Consider the following 23990-nt stretch of genomic DNA (forward strand, 5'->3'; position numbering starts at 1 on the left):
TTATGTTTTTATATTTTGGTTTGATTCGGTTGATCTTAATGTTCTATTTTACGATATTTGAACAATTTTTTGGGTAACGTTTATCATTCTTTATGTCATATTATGATTTTTCATTTAGTTTTGGTCTTTTTTTGTGCTTTTTTTCTTTTGTTTACTATTAATATTGACTGGTAAATGATGCATAGTGCTATTTCAATTATAAGACTATCTTTTAACATGAGTGTTGGATTTTAAATACCCTATTACTCAAAGGGATGTTTCATTTTTGTAACCGTATTCATGAACAATATTGATTGTTATTGAAATGTAGTAAAATGTTTCTAATTATTGCAGAAAATGGTAATTTTGATATCATAAAAACTAAAACCAAATTTTTTTTCTTTTACTTCTAACTAACAAGGATTCATACTAAAATCAAATTGTGACATTGTGTGTGACATGCAAAATTCTTCCCCTTCATTTGAATTGGATGGATACAACTAATATAATTCATCTATTTGCTATGAACGTTTCTCAACTCATTTTGTGTTTACAAATTTGCTTACCGTTCTTGATCGTTTAAGTCATAAACCGCTATTGTATGGCCGTTTCAGTTACGTGTGTATATAATCTGTCTATACAGACTATGAGGCTTTTGACGGTGACGGTCAAGCTCAGTCATTTGTATCGTTTTTCATGCCAAGTTTTATCAAGTGAGTAATTGGGTTATTTATTGATGTGAAATTGTTAAAGTGTTTTGTATACGTTAAATGGGTATTTAGGCGAGAGTGTACTTTATCTCACTCGATCTAAGCCCATCCTTTGTTTTGATTTCATATGTGAGAATACCTGCCTTATGTTGAGTATCACCCTTTTGCTGTGTGCTGATGGGGGTGATTACATGACTTGAATTAAACTCCTTTTGCTATGTACTGTTGGGATAAGTACTTTGTTGCGTAATTTGTTGAGGAATACCATCTATTGAGAGATTGGATATCTCAGGGCTTGGTTCCAGTCCAGTTCCAAAGGTAGACGAACTATTCGAGCCAGTCGGGTTTGGTCGAAGATAGTTTCATGCTAACCTTGGGATTTAGTTCTTTGTTAAAGTTTTGACGAAAGCTAAGTTATTTTGTTTCGCTTGAGCTGTTGTATGCTGTTGACTGACCAGCGGGGGTTGATAAGGTGAACGGGGAAAGTTAAGTGGAGTCTATGGTCTATGAGTACTTTGGTTGACGGAGTGTCAACAGGCGTTCAAGCTCGGGGAATTGAATTGGTTTTGGAGCCACCTGTATCCTACTATTGTGATGTTACCTTTTTGTTATTGATGTGAAATATCCTGATTTACTTGTTTATTGGATGTGATTTTACATTTTTACCCCTGATTATTCACTAAGCATATAGCTTACCATATTCCATTTGTTTTCCTTAGCAGGGGGTACAAGTGAGGCTTGAGATGTGTTCAGACTAGTGTAGTCTAGTTGTTTTGAAATTTTGACTTGTACTCGCACTAGCACCCGACTAGAGTTGATTGGACTTGGATTATAAACACGTTAATGTATTTGGGTGTGTATATATTAAGTTTGAACTTGTAGTGTTACTGAGTTTCCATGGATGTAAGTTATTTTCTCGAGTTTTGAGGGAGTGAGTCCTGGCGAGAGTTTGGCAGGCGACTCGCCGAACCCTTTGGTACGCCTTAGGGGGAGGTGGGGCCGTCACAGGTGGTATCAGAGCCACTTCACGTAGTCTCTGCGCAGAGTGAGGTTGGGTCAAGTGGTGTTATGGTCCTAATTTCGTGTATAGGTGTAAAGGATTAAGGACTCTGTTGAGCATAAGTTACGAATCATGAAACGTTCTAAGTTTAAACATTTATCATGGTACTTTGGGGACAATAGTTAGGTATGTCAGGTAGGAATGTCTAATATGGGTGATTTACTCTTAGGACGGGCCGGCTCGAGTGGTGAATTGTCTTATTGTGGATTCTTGTACTTGGGTACCAAATAGTAGAGAGCGCTAGAATAAGGGTCTGTATCTTGATTGCACTTGAGGTGAGTTTTGATAGCAAAGGTTAAGGCATGGATGATTCTAATATTTAACCTAGTCATTGGACTGATCAAAGGGATTGGAAATACTTGAATTGCCTGAGAACGACTAGGCTGCGCCCATTTGAGATTTGAACTTGTTTTGGCGAGTGTGCTCTTACGTACACGTAATGGACCTGATTTGACTTTACGCATGATTAATATGACTTATATGTAGACTTGAATTCGGTGACTGTTTGAGAATGTGAATTACTGGGTATAGGCTAGTCGAGTGAGTTCTTATTCGTACCCGTGCTCCTTGAACTTGAAGTAATTGACTCTGCTTTTGAACTTATATGTTTGAACCCTGTTTTGACCTTGCTTTTGAACTTATTCGTACTCGTGTGGTTGTAGACCGGTTACTACTCCTCTGTCTCTGGTGAGGCATTGCCTATTGTGTTTTCAAACGCCGCCAGGGATGAACTTCTTGAACTAAGACTCACTGGTGAAATATAGCCGTTGTGCTAGCTTGTTGTGTTGTCCAGCACCGCTAGGGGTAAAATTTCTGACCTGGGAAATTTTTGACTTGACTGACTTTTGCATGTTCTAATTGGTTACTTGTTTAGCAATCGGTTGGCTCTTTACTAAGTGATAAGATCATATATAAGGGATTGGAGTGATTTGTAGTCCTTGACTGACTTTGGAGGACTATTTTGACTGGATCAGTACCCGTTGGAATTTCGAGGATGAAATTCTTTGAAGGAGGGGAGATTGTGATACCCCAACTTTTAGGATACTATTTTTGCTTAGTCTCAAAGAGGATATTACGATTTCTTTAGTTTATTTTTAGTTTAAGACATTATTTTGTTTTAAAGACTAGAAACCCTAAAGTCTATAAACCCTAAAGTCTAATCAAAACCCTAGTTTTCACTTGTGACTAGCCGGTTTTCTTAAATTTCTCATATTTCAACCGAAACCCTAATTGTAATCTATGCAATTGTAAAACCCCTCATATTTTCTTAAAATTCCCTTTAATTTAGAATTTATTACTTTATAATAACTTTAGTATACATTCACCTCACCAATATCTACAACTAATCATAAAAATAAGGGTTTTCTTTTTACTTTCATCGTTACGATAAATTAGGGTTTTCGCGTCTTTTCGTAGTATGATTATTCGGTACGAAGTGTGGATCAAATTTGATGATTAAGAGTGAGTTCTAGATGATATTAAGAGTATAATTAGAAGTGAAAACAATAAGTTAGTAAATTATAAGTTAAAACCCTGGTATACACGATTTAAGGAAAAACGGGTTGAACCGACGGGTACCGTTTGTTACCGGATGAGTGCACCACTTGAACATTACTTTATTACCTTAATCTTTTCACTTTTATTTCAGTAAAATTGGCCCTAAATATCTTCTTCAAAGGGCCAAAATTCTTGACCAGAAAATCAAGGAAAAAGAAACAAAATTGACTTCCAATCAAAAGGTGACACTTGTCCAATTTTAACCCAAATGAATTCCTTTCATTTTAACCTTCTTGAAGCTTCAAATCAGCCACCATTTCTGCATATTCCAGCCGTGAGAGTGAAAGAGAAAAGAGGGAAGAAACCATTCAATTTCCATCTTGATTTTAGCTTAATTTGAGTGAAAATCCAAAAAACTAAACCGATTAATCACTAGTTTGGGAGTTTGGGAAGCTTAAGAAAGCAAAAATTTCAAGAGGAAGTGAAGGATAATGCTAGCAAGCTTTGTTTTGAGGTAATATGGCTGCCTATACTTTTCTTTGTCCTTTAATCATGTTGGAGTTGCTTAGTAGCTTGTATTTGTGGTTATAATAATGCTTATATCAAGTGATTTTGGATGATTGGAATGATGCAATTGAGTTACGGTTTGAATGATACCCTCCTCATACTTGTTGTATGGATGGTGTATGATGTATATATATTGGTATAAGAGGTGGTAGTGATGGTTTCAAGCTGAAAATGAGATTTATATCTTGATTGTAGCAAATTTCTAGAATTGAAGTTAGTATGTACCCTGTTCTGTCCGATTCCATTTCACCATGTTAGAGGCCGAATTAGGCTTAGTATAAAACATGAAAGTTGTAGACAATGATATTTTATAGTTTCCTACAAAATTTCAGATCAATCAGAGCAACGTATCCTATGAAAAGACAAAAATACCCCTGACTCTCATAGGTTTAGTCTAATTGACAGTTTTGACATTTCACCAATCTGACCGCATCTGTTCACCCTGATGCATACTGAATTAGTGTTTTGCCAAAACAAAAAAGTTGTATTATTATGTCTTAAATTTCCAACGCCACTGGAATAGCCTCGATTGGACTTCGGTAACCTAAGTTATTGTCGTTTACGCATAAGGTGGTTAACGAGCCTGAATGGGAGATTCAGGTTCTGTCATTGGAGATTTTTACTTAGATACACTACAAACTGGATTGAGTGGTCTTCATCAAAGTTGTAGGCCTTTGTCTTAGCTTCGAAACGGTATAAATTTCACCCCAATCTGATAAACGTAGCTTCGGTTGTGCTCGTTACGCTAAGTGACGGAAAATCTGTCTTTTGATTTATGCCTTAGATTTCATTTCCGGACATGTACCTAGTTTAATTTTGTACTTGTATGACTTTGAACCTATTGAATGGCTGTTGAAATAAGATTACTTTGTGAGTGACTTTGGGACTGTTTGAGGGAAATATTGAAGTCATAAATGACTGAAAAATAGGTAAACACAAGGGACATGCCACCAAATTGTCATTAGAGATATAAACTAGCCTTTGGAGTTCTAGTTCTGTATTTTGCAAATTTGACTTGGATATACTGAAAACTGGGTTGAGGTGTCTTCATGGGAGTTGTAACCCGTTTTGTACCATTTTCATTATCATGCACGCGCACGTACATTTCTCAACTGTTTTTGCCGTTTTGGACCGTTTAGGTCTACTTTTGTTATTTTGTTACCATTCCGGCCGTTTCGGCCAATTTCGACATTCTTTTAGCCTTAACGTCGTTTTTTACCGTTTTTTATTATTTTGACCGTTTTTGACCGTTCTCGATTGTTTAAATTATAAACCGTTATTGTATGGCCGTTTCACTTATGTGCGTATATAATCTGTCTATACAGACTGTGAGGCTTTTCACGGTGACGGTCAAGCTCAGTGATTTGTATCATTTTTCGTGCCAAATTTTATCAAGTGAGTAATTGGGTTGTTTATTGATGCGAAATTGTTAAAGTGCTTTGTATATGTTAAATGGGTATTTAGGCGAGGGTGTACTTTATCTCACTCGACCTAAGCCCATCCTTTGTTTTGATTTCATATGTGAGAATACCTGCCTTATGTTGAGTATCACCCTTTTGCTGTGTGCTGTTGGGGTAAGTACTTTGTTGTGTACTTTGTTGAGGGATACCATCTATTGAGAGATTGGATATCTTAGGGCTTGATTCCAACCCGATTCCAAGGATAGACGAACTATTCGAGCCAGTCGGGGTTTGGTCGAAGATAGTTCTATGCTAACCTTGGGATTTAATTCTTTGTTAAAGTTTTGACGAAAGCTAAGTTATTTTGTTTCGCTCGAGCTGTTGTGTGCTGTTGACTGGCCAGCGGGGGTTGATAAGGTGAACGGGGAAAGTTAAGTGAAGTCTACGGTCTATGAGTACTTTGGTTGACGGAGTGTCAACAGGCGTTCAAGCTCGGGGAATTGAACTGATTTTGGAGCCACTTGTATCCTACCATTGTGATGTTACCTTACTTGTTTATTGGATGTGATTTTGCATTTTTACCCCTGATTATTCACTAAGCATATAGGTTACCCCATTCCATTTGTCTTCCTTAGCAGGAGATACAAGCGAGGCTTGAGATGTGTTCAAACTAGCGTAGTCTAGTTGTTTTGAAATTTTGACTTGTACTCGCACTAGCACCCGACTAGGGTTGATTGGACTTGGATTGTAAACACGTTAATGTATTTGGACGTGTATATGCCTTGTAGCTGGATCTGAGCATCAATATATATATTAAGTTTGAACTTGTGGTGAGTTTTCATGGATGTAAGTTATTTTTTCGAGTTTTGAGGGAGTGAGTCCTGGCGAGAGTTGGGCAGGTGACCCATCGAACCCTTTGGTACGCCTTAAGGGGCACTACTACAAAAAAGACCTTTAGTCACACACTTAATATGACATTTTACTAAAAGTGTCACGACAGAAAGTTAATGTAACATGCAGTAGGGAACGTCATTAAAGTGACAAAGAAAATGACGAGTACGACGTCGTATCACTTTAACTTGTCCAAATAGATGTGAAAAGTAAAAAAACAAAAGCGGGAAAGGCAATGGCGCTACAATTCAGCGCCATTTTTTTTTTGGGAAAAATTCTAAGTACGCCAATGTGCAATGAACTTTACTCTTTTCATCCTAAAACCTTCAATCAGGTTAACTCTCTCTCTGTAAAACACCAAAATCCTTCACCCCTCTCACAACCGAACCTACATCTGAAGGAACATCTACTTACAACATTGAAGGAACATCTGAAGGAAGATTACTACCAGGTAACCTATACATTTTAGACAAAATTGATAGCTTTTTTTTATTGCTTTATTTCTTCTCCGGGGACTGCCTGGGAAATGAGGCAGGAGTGAGGTGGGTGACGGAAGGGGTGCCCAGGCGGTGCCTTACTCGGCCAAGTGACTTACTAAAAATCATCACCCAACTTGCAGTAAATTTGGGTCCTGCTCTTTTTGAACTTGATATAGAATGCTCTGCCCGTAGGATTCTAATGCAAAATGCATCTTACATACATAGCATATATCAAGTGGTGACTAAGTCAAGCTTATTCCAACAATGCAGTTTCAAGTTTGTAGCGGCCATCATCTTCGATTCCATCTAGCGAGCACTGATCGTTGATTCCCTTTCCACTTGGAGCAAATTGGAGTTGTTGGTAACCAAAATTATACGTTAAGTTTCTGCTACTCTTAGGTTACCAATACATTAAAGTTTGTGGCGGTTATTTTCAATTGGATAGAACTTCTATTGCTGATTAGTTGGGTTTCTAATATTTTGTCCAAGTTCTCTATCTCAATTTGATATTAGCTACATTATTGGACTAATTTTGAATTCCCTAGATTGTTATTCTTTTGTGCCTACCATCTGTTCGATAGTTTGTGTCTTACAATCTGGAATTGAACTTCTGCTGTTTTTCCTTTTGATATCATTCTGTTTTGATACTTTTGGATTAGCTTGTGGTTTATCATACTAATTCAGAAATAAAGATTACCATAAAAATTAGGCATTTAGGGACTAGAAATGTAGCATGTTATTTTATTCAAAAATGCCAATATCGTTAGCTTACAGAATCATCACCGTTCAGCAAATTTTGACAGATTCTTTGCTTGGTTCTTTTCTATTTTCCTTAGGTACTTTTATAAGTCTCAAAAGTTGTACTTTTCTGTCACGGAATGTTTATTTCTGATTAAGGCAAATAAAAGAAAATTTTGCTTTTATGACAAAGACTGGAGCTTAATCCATCTAAATCCTCTTAACGTGATTTTGTGACTAACCATTGGAGCACAAACAGGTCACTTGCTGGGAAAGTGCTAATAAGCAGAGAGTATTAACTATTGACATGTATATATATATATATATAGTCCTCTTCATTTGGTGCAACTACTAGTTGACTTGATCATATCAAGTTATGACTTATTAAGTTTGATCATATTGTATGATTTGGTGTAACTATTCATATTAAGTTTCTCACACACAAACACACGCACATATATTGTTGTTGGATTGAATCAAAATTTTGTGGCATTCAATGATCATGTATTTAGTTAAGTGCCTAAATCCCAATGAATCTTGCCTTTTCCTTTGCTAGTAGCCAATAAATTAAATTAAGAAAATCAGTACATGCATAAACTAACAACTAATAAAAAAACTATGAAAATCAGGCCTAATCAATGAAGTCACCCCACCATGGGTTGTACTGTCAATGGGTGCAGTCCTGAATTTCTTTGTAGGCTGCAATATTTTCTTGATTCTTGTTGTCTCACTTAATCAAATTGATTTGTTTTGAAGTTTGACAACATTTTTTGGGTTGGTAAAATTCTTTTAAAAAGCTTCCTTTTGGTAACTTTACTGTTGTAATATTCCATGAGTGATTTGTGTCTTCTATTAATCTCGTTGAAATTTGTTTTCTTATCTAAGTAAATGTTTGATGCAAAAATCAGTAATAGTTTAGGTAGAATTATCTTGTAGATGCTAATGAAGCTTTTTTTTTTATATAATTAGAATCTATGTGAATATGGATAAAAGATGGATGAGTATGTCACGATCAAGTGATAAGTATAAAGCCGGTTTAGAAGATTTTCTTGATTTTGCATTTACAAATGGAAGTATAGGGGAGATGATTTTATGCCCATGCATTAGGTGTGGGAATGGGGTATTTGTCACGACAGAGCAGGCCAAATCACACTTGATATGTAAAGGGTTTATTAAGGGATATACTAAATGGTTAGCTCATGGAGAGCTATCTTCGAATTTGCATCATACATCTTCACATGGTTCATCAAATGAAGTTCCACCACTGAATCCCATAGATGATATGCAGGGGTTGTTACAAGATGCATTAGGAGTTCTAAACCAGGACCTAGATATGGGAGAAACATTAGAAACAGAACAGCCGAATATTGATGCAGAAAAATTCTACAATTTAATAAATGATTCGAAGCAGCCCCTTTATCTAGATTGCCCGCACATATGGTTTAGGAGTTACACAAGCTGATTTGTGGGGTGACATACCAAGTCTTTCAACATGTTTTCGCTTGGTTATGGAACAAAGCGGTGCGATGTCAAAAATGGAGCGAAGAATTCAGCAACTAGAATCAATTCAACAAGGAAGATCACAAGGACAAAGTTCGCCATCTCAGCAAAGATCTACTTCACAATCGTCAAATGCTATTCTTCGGCCAATAAAGGTAATAAACAGTTCAATTATGACTTTCTTTAGATGCTGCTTTCACAAATGGTTTTCATGAACATGTTCGTAATTGCTATACGTTAATTGTTGAGATTTTTGTTTTGGATATCATTATTGATTGTAATGGACTGCACTTTGGTTTTGGTACTTGTTGTGGCCGTCATTTTGGGTTGTATCTTGTGGTATTATGTATTGAATATCTGTTCAAGACTTGCTCTCTTATATGTGGTTATATGTTTTATAAAATTTGTTTTCAAGGTTGGGGACAAAGTTACAATAAGAAGCATGGTTGATTCGAACAAAATTTGTGCTATTGGAGTGGTTAGAAATTTGGATCGGACTGCTGAAGTTGGTGACACACCTTTGGGATCACATTGGTGTGAAATCCATGTGAATGTGCCTGTGGAGAATGATGAAGAGCTAATGAGGCCATATCATAATTTTCGCAAGATTGGAGATGCAATTGGAGTAGCTATTGCTTGGCCAATAAACCTGGTAATCTTTTTATCTTATATTTATCATTTGTTTAACTTAGTTTTTATTTATTTTCTAACATTAAAACTGTAAAATAAGAGCTGTAGATGTGATTGTAACTCCTATTTCTTGGTTTATGACACTTGTAGGTGAATCTTGAAGAAAACTAAAGGATCCTTAGGTTAAATGGCTATTTTTTGAAGACATTGTCAATGCTTTTTTTGTTGAGTTCTTGTTGAACTATTGCTTCTTTGATATGTATTGGCAATGCTACTGCAATATTCATAACCGTTGAAAAATTTCTGAATTGGCATGTAATTTGTTGACATAGCAGCCATGTAAGTTGTTTGGATGATGTACTTTTGCACCAGTTTGGCTGATTGCATTGCACTAATTTCTATGAAAATGTAAATCACTTTGGTTTTCCTTTATAAGGTGGTACTAATAACTTTATTATTCCATAAATTAGAATCTATGTTGTGCAGGCAGGATGAAATGTGATTCTGCTTTTGGGTATAAAAATCCGGATGGTATGCAGGGCTAATGCAATATGATGTATTGACACTTAAAAGTGTCACCACTTCGATTTTTACGATTCATAATATTCACAAATTTTCATGTTAACAAGTGTCAGAACAACCTAATCTAGTTACACCATAAAAGTGTCATAATATTTCATTCTACTTATACTACAAATGTGTCATAATATCTTATTGTACTTACATAATAGAAGCGTCAAGATAGATCCAATATATGACAGGCATCGAGTATCACTTTAGACTCATATAACCTTAACTTTTCTCTAGCATTTCTTGTCATTTAAAAGTGTCATTAAAATGATAAATAATGACGTTTATAAGTGCCAACAGAACTACAAATTAGGACTCGTGATAACTGTCATAAAACTTATAGTGACGCTGGAATGGACGACGTTTCTAGCAGAGCGTCATTACAGATCAAACGTCATTACATCGAGCTATAATGACACTTTTAAATGTCATAAAACGACATTTTTGTAGTAGTGGGGAGGTGGGGCCGTCACACAAAATGTCGAGCAGAATCGCATGTTGATTTCAACTGGATGGGATAATGTATCTCGTGTTGAATTCTTGCGGCTCTTTGGACAAATTATGAGCAATTAAAATTTTCCATCTTAGGTGAGCTCGGGGTGGTATATTGTAGCTTAATATTTTCTTTTACACTGCATGTAACTTTTGAAATGTAGCACAAGGGAGTTTTAGCATTTGACATCTTCGAAGAGTGCTTTCAAGTAGTGCGTTGCCACAGGATTTCATTTTCATGTAAGAAGTCATTCTTATATGGTTTTTGGAAATGCTTGTAGAGCTTCTTCTTACTCTTGGAAGGAAAATGCAGTGTTGCATTAAATGGTTCAAACAATTCGGGAACTCTCTTTACCGCTAGCACAAATGTGAATTATAGTCCATTGGAAGTTAGTATAAGTAGGTGAAAAAACTTTTTAGGGCTTACCTAAAAATTTGAACCTAGTCAATTAATATTCTCTAATAAAACTAGTGGTAACTGATGCATTCATAATTACAAGCATTCATGCATATGGTAGCCAAAAAAATATGAACATAGGAGTACATCTATGGCTACTGGGCCAATCCTAGCGGTTCAAACCTCTATTACACTCTCACTCAAAAAGAACTAAACAAAAACCTCATTCTTTTGCCAGAGACAGACCTGTCAGAGCACAAATATGTAATTGAATGATATTTCTGCAAGAACTATGTAAAGTGCCGCAAACAGAAACTTGTCCAAGCAAAAATATGGAATTGAATGATATTTCCACAAGAATTATGCGTAACAACTGAAAGACAAATTCAGAGATGAAAAAGAATTAGGATATCTGTACCTTTAAATTCACAGGAATGGATTTATCCTTTATGTCTAAAGTTCATGATACAATATGTACAATATGTTTATTTTTCCAAAGTTATGATAAAATACATATAATACATTTATTATTTGAAAGTCACCATACAATACATATAATATATTTATTATTTGAAAATCAATGATAAAAGCGGGCAAAACATAATGCTTATATAAGTTTCACACTTATTGTATTAATCCAATTGAGATCTCCATCCATGTCCGATAGCCCAGTCCACCAGTCAGTCAAGACTATAGTAACTAGACTACATTATTCGATCAACTTGATGGCTGCACATTATTCTGTGAAAGAAAACAAAGGAATGAATATTACAATTCTATCATAATGTCCAAAACAAATGTACATGGTAATACATTGGAATTCCCATGTCAGTTTGCCATCACACTCGTGCAGCTTTAGTTTATTTTTTGCTTTCTCTACTCAAGATTTTTTTCCCCTGATTCCTATATGGAATATGCACTTTTATATCTTTGAATAGATTGTAGCTGAAATACAAAGGCTTTTTTTTTTTTTTTGGGCAAAGCCCCAAATTGGGGTAGGGATGCCATCCCCTAATTTATTTATATCGAAAAAAAAATACAGCAAATTAGAGGAGGGCCAAACCTGACCTCTGTTGAAGTAAAATAGAAAGACAGTTATGGATCAAACATATGAAAAAAAAATGATTAAAACACATAACAAATCAATCGAACGAAATCATCCACATGAGGGTGCCCCACATTTGTGGGATTGTGAGTGAGCATGGAACTTTGGTTTAACATCTTGACGTGTTTGCATTGTTTTACCTTGTTTTGAGAGCTGCTTCCTCGTTTTCTTTGACATCACTTGGGTAAATTGCTCGTGAACTAGTTTCTGGTCGTGATATTTGTCTTTATCACGTTGTGAATCATCCTTTCCCTCTTCATTTTTGTTATCAGTGCATTTTGTACTTGAATGAAGAAAAGGTTTTAGATGAACGAGAGGAATCTTACCATGTAATTTCTCCCATTGAAACTCTTTGAACACATCTTTAAACTGTGGCACATTTTCAAACCGAGACTTTTCCGTTTCTGTTCTTGTAATTGTACCCACAACGGGTGTGTCTCCAACTAATACCACATTATGTGGATCATGACTTTTGTCTACCTTCTCAAGTGCATCGTTTCCCACTTTAGACGTAATTTGCTTACGTTGCTGCGAAGAGTCGCTAGTATCCATCGCCTTCTCTTTCGATGCAGCCTCTGTGAATGTTCCATTAGCTGGTGAATGGCCATCCCCAGACTCCGAATCAGTGAATTCCCCCTCATCAAGTTGGTTCGTAGCTTGGGGCTTTACCGAACGCATCTCTTCGATTTCCCGAAACACTTGATCAGCCAACTTATGAATGATTTCACCTGCGGTAGAAATAATGGTCTCCTCTACTAACGCAGCGACAGACAACCCAGGCTGCTGGGGTTGGGGCGAGGGGGGCGCCGCTGGAGAGTATCCACCATCCATCACCTGCTGCACCCCAGGCGATGGGACAGTCCCTGCCGATGTATGCTCAACCCGCAACTCGCCCTCTTCCTGCGCGCTTTCCAGAGCTTCCTCTAAGGCATTGCCCCCAGGTCGCTGCACCTCCGGAGTCAGAGTAGGAGCCCCAGGCCTCTCCGTGGGAGTCACCGCATCTCCCATAGTTATCTTGTCCGACTCCTCACTGCCGTTTGTCTCCTCGATAGCTGCTGTCGTACCCTCCTTGTTGCTCGTAGCAGTGGGTTTCAGCCCATGAGTTCCGGCACCCTTCGCTGGTTTGAGCGCAGGGTTCTTCCTAAAGCATTCCGCTTCCGCGTGGCCGGCGCGCTGGCAAAAGGAACAGAATGCATGCCAGCTCTCGTAGTCGACCTGCTGCCAGTGCCCATAGGTGTCGTCTCCTATCCATATACGCTTGACAGGTTCCATCGCCAAATCTACTTCAACCAGAACCCGAGCCACCGACGGCCGCTTGAAGGAGGAAGTCACGGAATCTGCTTGCAAGGGGCGACCCAACAGCGCCCCCAGTTTCATCAGGTACTTCATAGTGAAGAGTGGTAAGAGAAGGCCCGGGAAGCAGACCCATACAGGTGCTATGGAGGAGTCCTTGTTGGACTTGAAATCTAGCGTCCATTTAGAAACAGTCATTGGAGCGTTGTGAATGAACCAGGTCCGCCGCACAAAGAGCCGTGTGTAGTCCTCCTCTGTTGAAGGTTGAATCAGCACGTGGTTCGCATCCAATAATCCCACCGAGCACTCCCCCTTCAGACCAAGGGTCACAAAGAACTTCCTAATCACCTCCATGGATGGGCGGCGCAGGGCAAAACGCCCCACCAGTGCGTTCTTGAAAGGCTCCGCCAGCAACGACAGTTCGCTTCTGGACAGGAGCAGCGCCGGCTCGCCGCGGTATGCACCCAGCCCACCTAGGTCTGGGCCCGTCAATGCGCTGCATGGGTTCTCCACCACTGCGGCAAAGGATTTTGCCGGCACGGTGCCCGTGCTGGCACCAATGTTCGGCGGCCAAGCGGCCGCCATGGCAGACTACCCTAGAAACTTTCGGAAGGTGTTCTGGACCCTAGAAACTTATATCCGTTATTGACTTCAATAATAATAGTTTAGCTGAAATATAAAGGCTGCAATTTTTTCACAGTGTAAATTATTATTATATTTTATATAAAATTATTTAAAAAATGAAAAGAAGAATAATTCATAAAAATGCGTACATTGCAAAAAAATAATAAGCAAAGCCAAAAGAAAAACAGAATTTAACAGCCTAGTTTTACTCTAAAATAGTATTATTTAGATGGAAAAAAAGGTTGATCAGAAAATCCAATATAGAAGTATAGTTCATAAGAAAACCCAATTTTTCACAAAGTGAACTCAATATAGAAGTATAGTTCATAGATAGTAAGAATCAGTGAATCTGATTGATTAGAAGATCAAAAGCCCACATATTGCAACTTGTAAATAATAACCTCCATTCCCCTCAAGCAAAAAGAAAAAATAGAGATAAAGATAAAATTAGAAGAAAAGGAATAGGTAAATTTGTAAGCATATAGAAAGGTACGTACTTTAAGGTGCATATAAATCTGTCCATGTGATTTTATGCAAAATAATATTGCTTTCACCTGAGTATGTAGCATTGGATTTGATTTCACTGTCAGCCCTGTAATTCTCAAGGATTTTGTTGGGAAAGACGGGAACTTGTAATTGAAGAGGAGAGTTTTAGAGTACTAATTTTGGGTGACACAAGTTCACACTGCATTGCTTGAATGTTGTTTATGATTTAAAGTACTATTTGAGGTTTTGGAAGAATATGAGAGGTTAGCTAATGAAATTTAACATATAGAGATAAACCAGCACAGGGTGAGCTGTGGTAGCATGCAACTTTAGTTACATATAAATGAGAATTTTTGCTGGACTTGATCTACAATTGTGACAAAATAAATGTGTTCTACTTACCTGCACGTTCTTCCATTTTGACTTCCGAGATTTTAGCTTACTCTGGCAAACTTTTGCATTTTATGGCCTTCCATTCTCCTTAGTGTTTTGCGCTTGGAGGACCTGTTTTCACATTCAGTTGGAAGTCTTACTTTATGGATATAACCCTTAAAAGACTTGGAGCAGTTAGCATTATGCTCTGGTGCTACTGGATTACAGGCTTTGTGGATCTTCCACTTTCATGGCCTCATTGATTATATTTACTCACTCAAGAACGAAAAACCATCTGTTATTGATGATTGGTGGACTTAGCATTCCAAGTTTTTGTTCCTTTTCCAATACCCAATATTTTGCCAAAAAAGGCTGACTCATTCCTGTGTTTTGCTCCTTTTGTACATTTCAAAACCTTTGTAATGCCTTCTAGAATGTGCATCAATCCAATACACTCCGTCCTCCTTGCATTCAGTTATTTGTTTACAAATGATCAATCTCTAGGATTTTGTTACACACTATTGAAGGCTTTTTTAATCTTGTTTTTGGGTTGGTAAAAGATCCAAGTTTTGAGCCCTTTAACTTGTTGAATGGTGCTTGGGCTGGTCATTCACTCTCTCCCTCTAAGTTTAGGTTCACCGAGGATTACAGTTTTGTTGCAGAAATTTCTTTGTGAAGCTCAATGGGCTTGGTTTTTTGAATCTTGATAATTTTCTTGTAGGTATTAATCATGGTAATCATTCAAGTTCATGGAGTGCAAGGATCATAATAACCGTAGTGCTATGCTCTTGTCATATTCTTTTCTTCCTTCAATGGCTGGCAAGAAGTTGAAGATTGCAGCAGAAAAGGTCGATTCACAGTGATATATGCAGTATTTTGTTCCATTTTCTGTTTCCTGTCATTATTATCAGTGACTGGTGAAACATGAATTACTGTGCTGTGGGAATTTCCCTTGTCCTAGCAATTTAACTTGTTTGCAAATAACACTCTTTTTATCAGCCTATTATCTTTTCCGGTTTATGCCCATGCAATTGGTAAAGTTTGTCTTACTACTTTGCTTTTAACTTGCCTACTTATCATTGTAATGTTTTCAAGTGTTTGACAAAGCAGGACCTTACCCACCGTTGTTTATTATGGTACTTAGTAAGGGGATAAAATATAATTAAGCGAAGGCCGAATTCCAGAGTTTTTAAGTTTTTCTTTTTTTTTCTCCCTTTTATCTGTAATATACTTTTCTAATCATTTGTTGAGTTGTTTTGGAGTCTTTGTTTCGTGGTCTCAAGTACACCATGTGAGCTTTAGACCTTGGAATGACATGATTCTATAGAATGCACTATAGCAGCCTGTGATGTTAAAATCGGACTGCTTCTTGTCTCTAACCTGAGAGTCAGGTAGCCTGTAGATAAAGAAGAATAAACTTCTTTTTAAATGTAAGCTTTAGACTGAAGCAATTGAAGTCATTTTGGAAAAATTCCACCATCGAGTTAGTTAAATAATCAAGAAGTCCTTTTCTGGTCTAATTCTAGCCCTCCTAGTGCTTTAATTGTATATGACAAGTTTTATGTCACCTAATACTCATTTAAAGTCTACTAACTAATTGGAGTCTCTTAATTGTCTAAGAACGCTGCATTCATCGGTTCTTGCAAATTGTGTAAGCAAGCTTAACTACAAGCTTACCTTTAGGCTGAAAACTAACTTCATTATTGTCTAAAAGTGGATGTAAAAAATCTTGATTAGTTGACCTTGAAGGTCTTCAAAAAGCCTATCAAGAAGTTAAGAGTTGTTCCAACTTTCAAACTCTGTATCTTAGCCATTCTTGATTTTTGAATTTGATGCATTATAGTATATGGTTTATTTGGATAGTGAATTATTTTGTCAAAATTTATTTGCTTGCATCATCAACACATTTTTCATCCACCTTTTGGCCTCATATACATCATATCAAAAAAGTGCTACAGTATTTTTAAAAATTATCCCAAATAATCTACTATTCAAACACACTAATAGTTTATATCCATTACGCACTCTAAGTTGTTTTTGGTTGTTTTCGTGAATGTACAATTACAGCGTGGCTATTTTTTTTCCGTGTTTTTGTTGATCTAAGTTGGACATGATAGAAGCATTGTGTCTGTTTCTGTTGATCATCTCCTGAAGGTGCTACATATGGTGTGAACGTTTTTGACATGGAGAATTGTTGCCATGAATTCTCCCCTTCCCTTCCTCTACTATAGCTAAAGACAAAAAGGACAGAAACAAAACTAAACAAAACAAATCAAAAAAAAGTAGGAAAGAAAAGAAAGTTCTGTCAAATATGGGAACACAATGGTTTTTCATAGGTGTGATGCTTAATAATGCCCTTGCGTAAATGTGTTTTGCTTGGTATTCTTTTGAAAATGGGGAAGATAGTCGATAAGCTGTCCTCACGTTCGGTGGCCAAAATTTATATGCTCATTATATCATTCACATACTGTAAATGTTTTATTTCTTTCTTGAGTTGACTATCAAAGTTAGTTTGATGAAAATAGCAGAACCTAGGCTTGTAGTAAACTTGATGTTGAGGGTGCCGTGGAGCTTGTTTGGAAAAACTGGTCATGATATCTTAATGATGCGTAAAATTTCTGTTCCTATTTGAAGATTTCTGGGTGGTGCTTCTATAAAAAGTTTGAAATAAGATGTTCCCGTTTTGTTGTAATTTTGGTAATGAGACTTTCAAAAGAGTGATTATTTCTACCATTCACCACTCCCTGGGAGGGTAAACATTAATGTCGTAAAAGCTTGACTACTGCAACTAGTTGTAAGGTGCATTGTTGCTTTTCGTAAACAGGTTGTGAACTTTTAATTTTTTTAAAAAATAATATTTCCTTTTCCTGTTTGACAGTTGAAGTTTCTAGATATGGCCGTAAATGACCACTAGTGTCAGGGTAAGCACAGGTTCGCTGTTAATGTTTGGCACCACTCTTAATAGATGCGTCATGTGCTCTTTGTATTGAAAGGAGTCCAGCATACATGTCAGGGGGAGTCTTCGATAAGTAATTTCTTTCTTTTATGTGGCTTTAGCTTATAGATGAGGGGGGTAATTCACCACATAGAAAGACTGTACAAGAAGGCTTACCATTCCACGTTTTCCGAGTGGGCTCCTTTGGTTGGTTGCTTGATTATAATTTTTGATGCACAGTGTAGGGCTTGAATATTTGACAGGAGATTTGAGAATGAACCTTGGTGTTCAAAGATGACAGTGGATTTCTTTTTGGTTTAGAACTATTCTTTTCTGCTGGCTGTTTGAGCATGTACCAAACCATTTTTGTCTGAGGTGCTGATCATTGGTTGGTACTGCATTCGCAGTTGGAGAGTCAAGAGCGAGCACCAAAAAAGTTTTGGACGTACTTCATTGACGGGACATATGCCTGTTCAAAGTCAATATAGTGTTGGGGAAATGGGGCAGTATGACCGTCCCTGAACAGTTAATGGCCATGATCTGGCCTCAAAAATTTGTGCGGCTGAGATCACAAGTTGTAACTCAATTTCCACGTCATGTGTGGGTCCCACAAAAATTTACTTTAAAGTTACGTGATGTGCAAAAAAAGTTACGCGATATACAAAGAAAATTACGCACAGTTGAAAATGGCCAAAACCGTCCGTGCCCCTTATCCATAGTATTGGTGACCTTTGGGTTTTATATGTATTTAGAAGCTTCATACACATTTTTGGTTCATTTGTGGCTCAAAATGGCTTTGGCCTAATTGTGGTCAAATGTCATCCATATGTGGGCACCTGTTTTGAATGCCTTCTTTATGGGAGTCTAAAGCTCTAATATGCCATCATTGATGCTTTCGAATGGCTAGTGTTCTATTGCAGTAAGCTATCCACACTTATTATAATACAATACATATAATACATTTATTATTTGAAAATCAATGCCAAAACATAATGCTTACATAAGTTCCACACTTATTGTATTAACCCAACTAAGATCTCCATCCCTATCCGAGAGCCTTGTCCGCCAGCCAAGATCGTAGTAACTGGATCCATATTACTCGATCAACTTGATGACTCCTACATTATTTTTTGGAAAAAAAAGAACAAAAGCATGAATATTGTAACTTGACAATGTACAAAACAAATGTACATTTTTATACATTGGAATTTTCTGTATCAATTTGTCACTCAGACTTGTGTAGCTCTAATTTACTTTTGTTGTCTCTATTTTAAGATTTTTTTTTTGGCAACTCCTACATGGAATATTCACTTTTATATCTTTGAAGAGATTGGAGCTTTGAAAGTTGAAATATAAAGATTTACATTTTTTCATAGTGGTATTTTTTTAAAAAAAATGTAAAAGAAGAAATATTTCATAAAAATATGTACACTACAACTAATATATGCAAAACTACAAGGAAAACAGGATTGAACAGCATTAGCTTTATCTGCAATAGTAATATTAAGATCAAAGAAGCTAATAAGAAAACCAACAATGCGAACTCAATGTGTATAGAAGTATAGTTCATTGATAGTAAGTATCATCAAATATGTATGTGACGTGAAAATCTGTTCAATAGTTTACCTAAATATTTGGAAACATCAAACCATATTAACTCAAAAAAAAAACCATATTAATTTCAAAACTTCTAAATTTTCGCCTTAGGATAATATTGTGTTCTAATCAATTAGATTCTATTGTCATATGATATCATTCACTGATTCACTCATATAGATCAAGAGCATAAATTCAGCGGCTTGTAATAATAACCTCCATTCCCCCCAAAGCAAACGGGAAAAAGAAAAAGATATAAAGATAAAATTAGAAGAAAGGGAATATATAAAGTTTGTGAGAATATAGAAAGATATACCTTAACGTCCATTCAAACAACTCCATCATAGATTCTTTTTCTATTAATAATGAGGACAAATCTTTGTATCCTGTAAAATATGCTCAGAAATAATTATTCAAAATATACATTTGCGACACTTAGGAAACTAAATTTAGTGAAGTGAGACAAATGTGCTTAGAAATAATTATTCAAAATATACATTCTCGACCCTTAGGGAAACTAAGTCTAGTGAAGTGAGACAAAATTAAAAGGGTTGGTTGAAAATAGAGTTAGATATTAGTACCTTTAAATCCACAGGAGCTTCAAAATTCTCTATAGCTCTCGGCGTTGTTTGGACTTCCTTAAGCAATGAGGCATCCAAATTTCCGGAACACAATTTCTTCAACTTTGGGCAACTCATTATGAACAATTTAGAGAGTAGGGGAAATTTAAACTCATAATCCTCCCAGTGACTGCCACCAAAGCTTCGAAGATTCTCAAGATCTTCCAACCACAAAGAGTTTAATTTAAGAAACACGAACTCCTTGCTGATTCTTTCCTGTGCAATTTCTCCATGTTTTCTAGCATCATGTTGCTGAGCATTATCTTCTTGGCTGACCTCTTCATCTTCCTCACCTATAACTCCACACATTTTCGAGCACCTACGAACTTTCAGTTCCTCAAGACTTATGAGCATGGTAGCCACACTAGGAGGATGAAACAAATAGTTTAAAGGGCAATAGTCTACACGTATACTTCTTAAACTTTGGAATATTCGAACCCCTTTAGGAAAATTCCTCCAAATATGGGTTAGCCTTGGACAGGCAAATAAGTTCAGTGACTCTAATTTGGGAAGAATTTCAAGTCCCATTTTTGATAGCATATTAGGAACTTTTAGACCCTCAAAGTCAATAAGGAATTCCATATTACCCCACCACCGCTCAAGTGTTTGCAAGTTTTGTAACAGTGAAACAGTATCAGCTTTGGCAATGCATCGGATAGAGTCACCATGGTAGAGATGCATAGATTTTAAGTTGTCAAGAGACTTGCTAGCCATTTTACCTCCTATTAGTAGTTCGGGGCCATCACCAGGACTATTTATCTCTAGTATTTTCAAGCCAGGGAGTGAAACCTGGAAAATCTGGTAAAACTTAGCGTAGCCCACCCCATGATGTTGATTACAAAACGCAAAATGCAGTTACAGTAGTGTTTGGATTACCTGTCGTTATGCATAGATGGGTGTGTTCGTGTGTCAAAGAATCTTTAACAAAAAAACTAATTTGTCGATTATGACCTTTACTAGCACCAAAAACCCAATTTTCGTTAATGATGAAGGCCTAAAATGTAACTGATGAAACATTGATTTTGAAAATATAATTAACATATTGTAAAAGAAAGTACTCGAGCGTATTTTTAGTGTTTACCAGAATTCAACTATATCATATAATTATTACACAAATAGATAAGAGAGGAGATACCTGGTAAAAAAAAAACCCCGGCTTTATTATCTTTGGAGCCGAAGCCCATCAAGTTTGTCCACTTAAGTGTCAAGACTTTGAGTTGGGGTAGCTCAAGTACTTCCTCTTTCAAACTTTCCTCCCTCAAAACAATGCTCTCCAAATTTTTACAGTCATAAGCTACTAACTTCTAGAGTTTCATTAGACATTTCATTGTTGATTGTGAGAAGAGAGTTGTAATTTGAGCACAGTTTCTTACCTCAATAGATTTGAGGTTGCAAAATGATGGAGGTTCGATTGGCCCCTTCCACAAAAACTCCAAAGCACTTACATAATTAAGTTCCACCTCTTGGAGTTGACTGAAGCACCAAGGTGGAAGAAATCCATACCATATTTTGTTCAACTTCAGATCTCTTAACTTCATGGACACCAAATTTTCAAAAACATGTCGAGCAATAGGATTGGCGGCAGAATCAATGAGACATTCATATTGTCCTTTGATCAGATCAAGCTTTTTCAAGTAGATAAATCCATTTCCACCCAAGTGAGGCACAATATTTCTCAAGCATGATGATCCAGAAAGATCCAAAGTGAGATTCTCAGCTCTCTTGATAATGCTAGTAACTTTAGGATCAAACATTTGTTTCAATGCTTCAGCGCTAGACAAATCATCCAATGGTTCGTCATGAGAGAAATAAAGTTCGAAGCTATTCTGAAATTGGTAGTTTCTGCTGAGATCTAACGATTTTCTTCCATACTTACCTACTATAATATGAAATCTTGACAGTTTCTGAGTATCAAATTCCTGCAATAGTAGAAGTAGGAGGTTAAGGTCACATAAATCAATTTGGAGACATGTGAGGTTAGAGATTGATGAGATTTCTTTAAGGCATCCTCTTTCCTCTTCTTTATCTCTCCCTAGCTGCAACTGACAATGAAACCCCAAATACAATTCTTCTAGTTTCTTCAAGCTCGACAAGATACCAACAGGCAAGGGGTGGAGGCTATTTTCAACCCGCAAATCCAACAACTTTAAATTGCTCGGCCAAGTAATTTTAGCTGGAAACCGATCATCCTGAATTTCGGATGCAAAGAGGCTCAAAGTTTCCAATTGCATCATCTGTCCAAGCATTGATGACATTCCAGCGCCCAAGTAACAACTATCCAGGCACAGTGTCCGAAGACTCCTTAACATTTGGCTAGGCCATGATACTGCAAATTCTATATGGAAGAAGTTTAAATCCATGACCTTGAGAGCTTGCATTCCTAAGAAAGAATCTTTTGGCAGGTCCAATTTCCCTAATTCGAATGGCCAATCGAATTGGAATACCAAACGCAATAGCATAAGCCTTGGATATACCTTGCAAAATGGAAGTAGATTATGATTGGAATCTTGCGATATTAGTGAAATTGCCGTGTATGAATTCTTTTCTCCCACTCCAGCATTGCTCACTAAAAACTCATGCTCTGCTTTTGATGCAATTGACAAGCAAACCTCTCGCACAACATCATGTAATTTTACATAGTCTTCTTTTTCACCATCATTTAGCAACAAATAGGAGCTTTCTAACTCATCAACCAGCATGTCTACTTTGTCTCTTGCATCTCTCAATGTCTCCGTATCTTGGAACAGCTGTAGCCCTTGTCCATACCTAACCAAGTCTTCGATTGGAATACTATGATCCTCTGGAAATAAACTACAAAGCAAAAGTAGGTACTTAGCTTCAGCAGTTTCCAAATGATTATAGCTCAATTCAATTCGTGAAAACACCAAATCTTGAACTCCTTTTAGGTTTCCCATTCTGTCCTTTCTTAGTTGTCGAAGGGCACGATTCCAGGATTCTAGTGTATGATTGCTCCTTAATGCCCTAGCAACAACAACGATTGCAAGAGGTAAACCTTTGCATTCCCCTTCAACCTGTTTCACAACATCATTCAAAATGAAATCATCAGAAATTCATGCCTTCTCTTTAAAAAGCTTGCATGCTTCTTCCTCAGGCAACATATTGACCACAATAATTTCAGCTCCCATAATACTACACACATCAGAGAGCCCAGATGTCAATATTACTTTTAAGCTCTTGCATTCACCTTTGACGGGAATTCCCAGAATCTAAAAATCAACTTCTTTCCAAATGTCATCCAATATAACAAGAGTTCTTTTATCACTATTGGTTAGTCTCTTATACATTCTTTCAGCTCTTAAACAATTAGTTTGCTCAGATATTGTCAGCCCTAACTGCTCAGCAAGTTGATTTTGGACATTCCTCATGTCTGGAGATTGAGACACCGTAGCCATGGTGATGTCATCAAACAATTTCTCAAACTTAACCTAATCGGCTATTTGGTTCACCAAAGTAGTCTTGCCTACGCCGGCCATACCACAAATCGCCACTAGGCTTGTTTTCTCCTGATTTAAAGCTTCCATCACTTCCTTCTTTGTTGACATCCTAGAAACTAAGCCTTCCTCTAAGGATGGGGTTGATACACTAAAACGCATTTTGTCTAATGGGGCAATGCTTCCAACTTTATCAAAATTCCCCTTTCCTAAAAGCTTTTCAAGAACACTCATTCTTTTCGCCGCACGTCGGCCTAGCAAATAGCGTGACTTCAAATTCGGAAGCCTAACAATATTAAAGCAATTCACCTTAGCAGTCTCCATACCCTCAGAAATAGTATATGCATCTTTCTTGACATCCTCAACTCGTTTCAGCCAATCAACAACAGTTGGTTTAATTTCTTCAGCATTGTCTTTTGCTTGACGTACCAATTGTTGCATCTCAGCTTCCTTTAGCTCAAGTATTTTGATGTCATCGCTCAGAGTTTGAACGTTGCTTTTGTAGAAAATCAAGTACTGAAATTGACGCCAAATTGGATCGACACACTTCTCTACAATTGTTCCCAGAATTGAATTGACAATTTCTTGGATGGCCAT

At 37.0% G+C, this 23990-nt stretch overlaps 2 protein-coding genes across 2 annotated transcripts; one reads left to right on the forward strand and one right to left on the reverse strand.

The window, feature by feature from the left end:
• The first annotated feature begins 6434 nt into the window (after positions 1-6434).
• On the forward strand, positions 6435-9707 carry LOC113773046. The gene is made up of 5 exons (XM_027317566.1): positions 6435-6555; positions 6854-6944; positions 8610-8976; positions 9237-9473; positions 9602-9707. Exons 3-5 carry the CDS (start codon positions 8830-8832, stop codon positions 9620-9622), a joined length of 405 nt encoding a protein of 134 aa, XP_027173367.1. The 5' UTR covers positions 6435-6555; positions 6854-6944; positions 8610-8829; the 3' UTR covers positions 9623-9707.
• A 9432-nt stretch (positions 9708-19139) lies between these two features.
• On the reverse strand, positions 19140-23990 carry LOC113773954 (disease resistance protein At4g27190-like). Its single transcript, XM_027318542.1, has 6 exons — positions 23438-23990; positions 23245-23329; positions 23019-23091; positions 21315-22973; positions 19903-20730; positions 19140-19214 (listed from the first exon to the last, which is right to left on the reverse strand). Exons 1-6 carry the CDS (start codon positions 23988-23990, stop codon positions 19140-19142), a joined length of 3273 nt encoding a protein of 1090 aa, XP_027174343.1.

This window comes from Coffea eugenioides, chromosome 6, assembly GCF_003713205.1.
Source record: "Coffea eugenioides isolate CCC68of chromosome 6, Ceug_1.0, whole genome shotgun sequence".
NCBI classification, from domain to species: domain Eukaryota; kingdom Viridiplantae; phylum Streptophyta; class Magnoliopsida; order Gentianales; family Rubiaceae; genus Coffea; species Coffea eugenioides.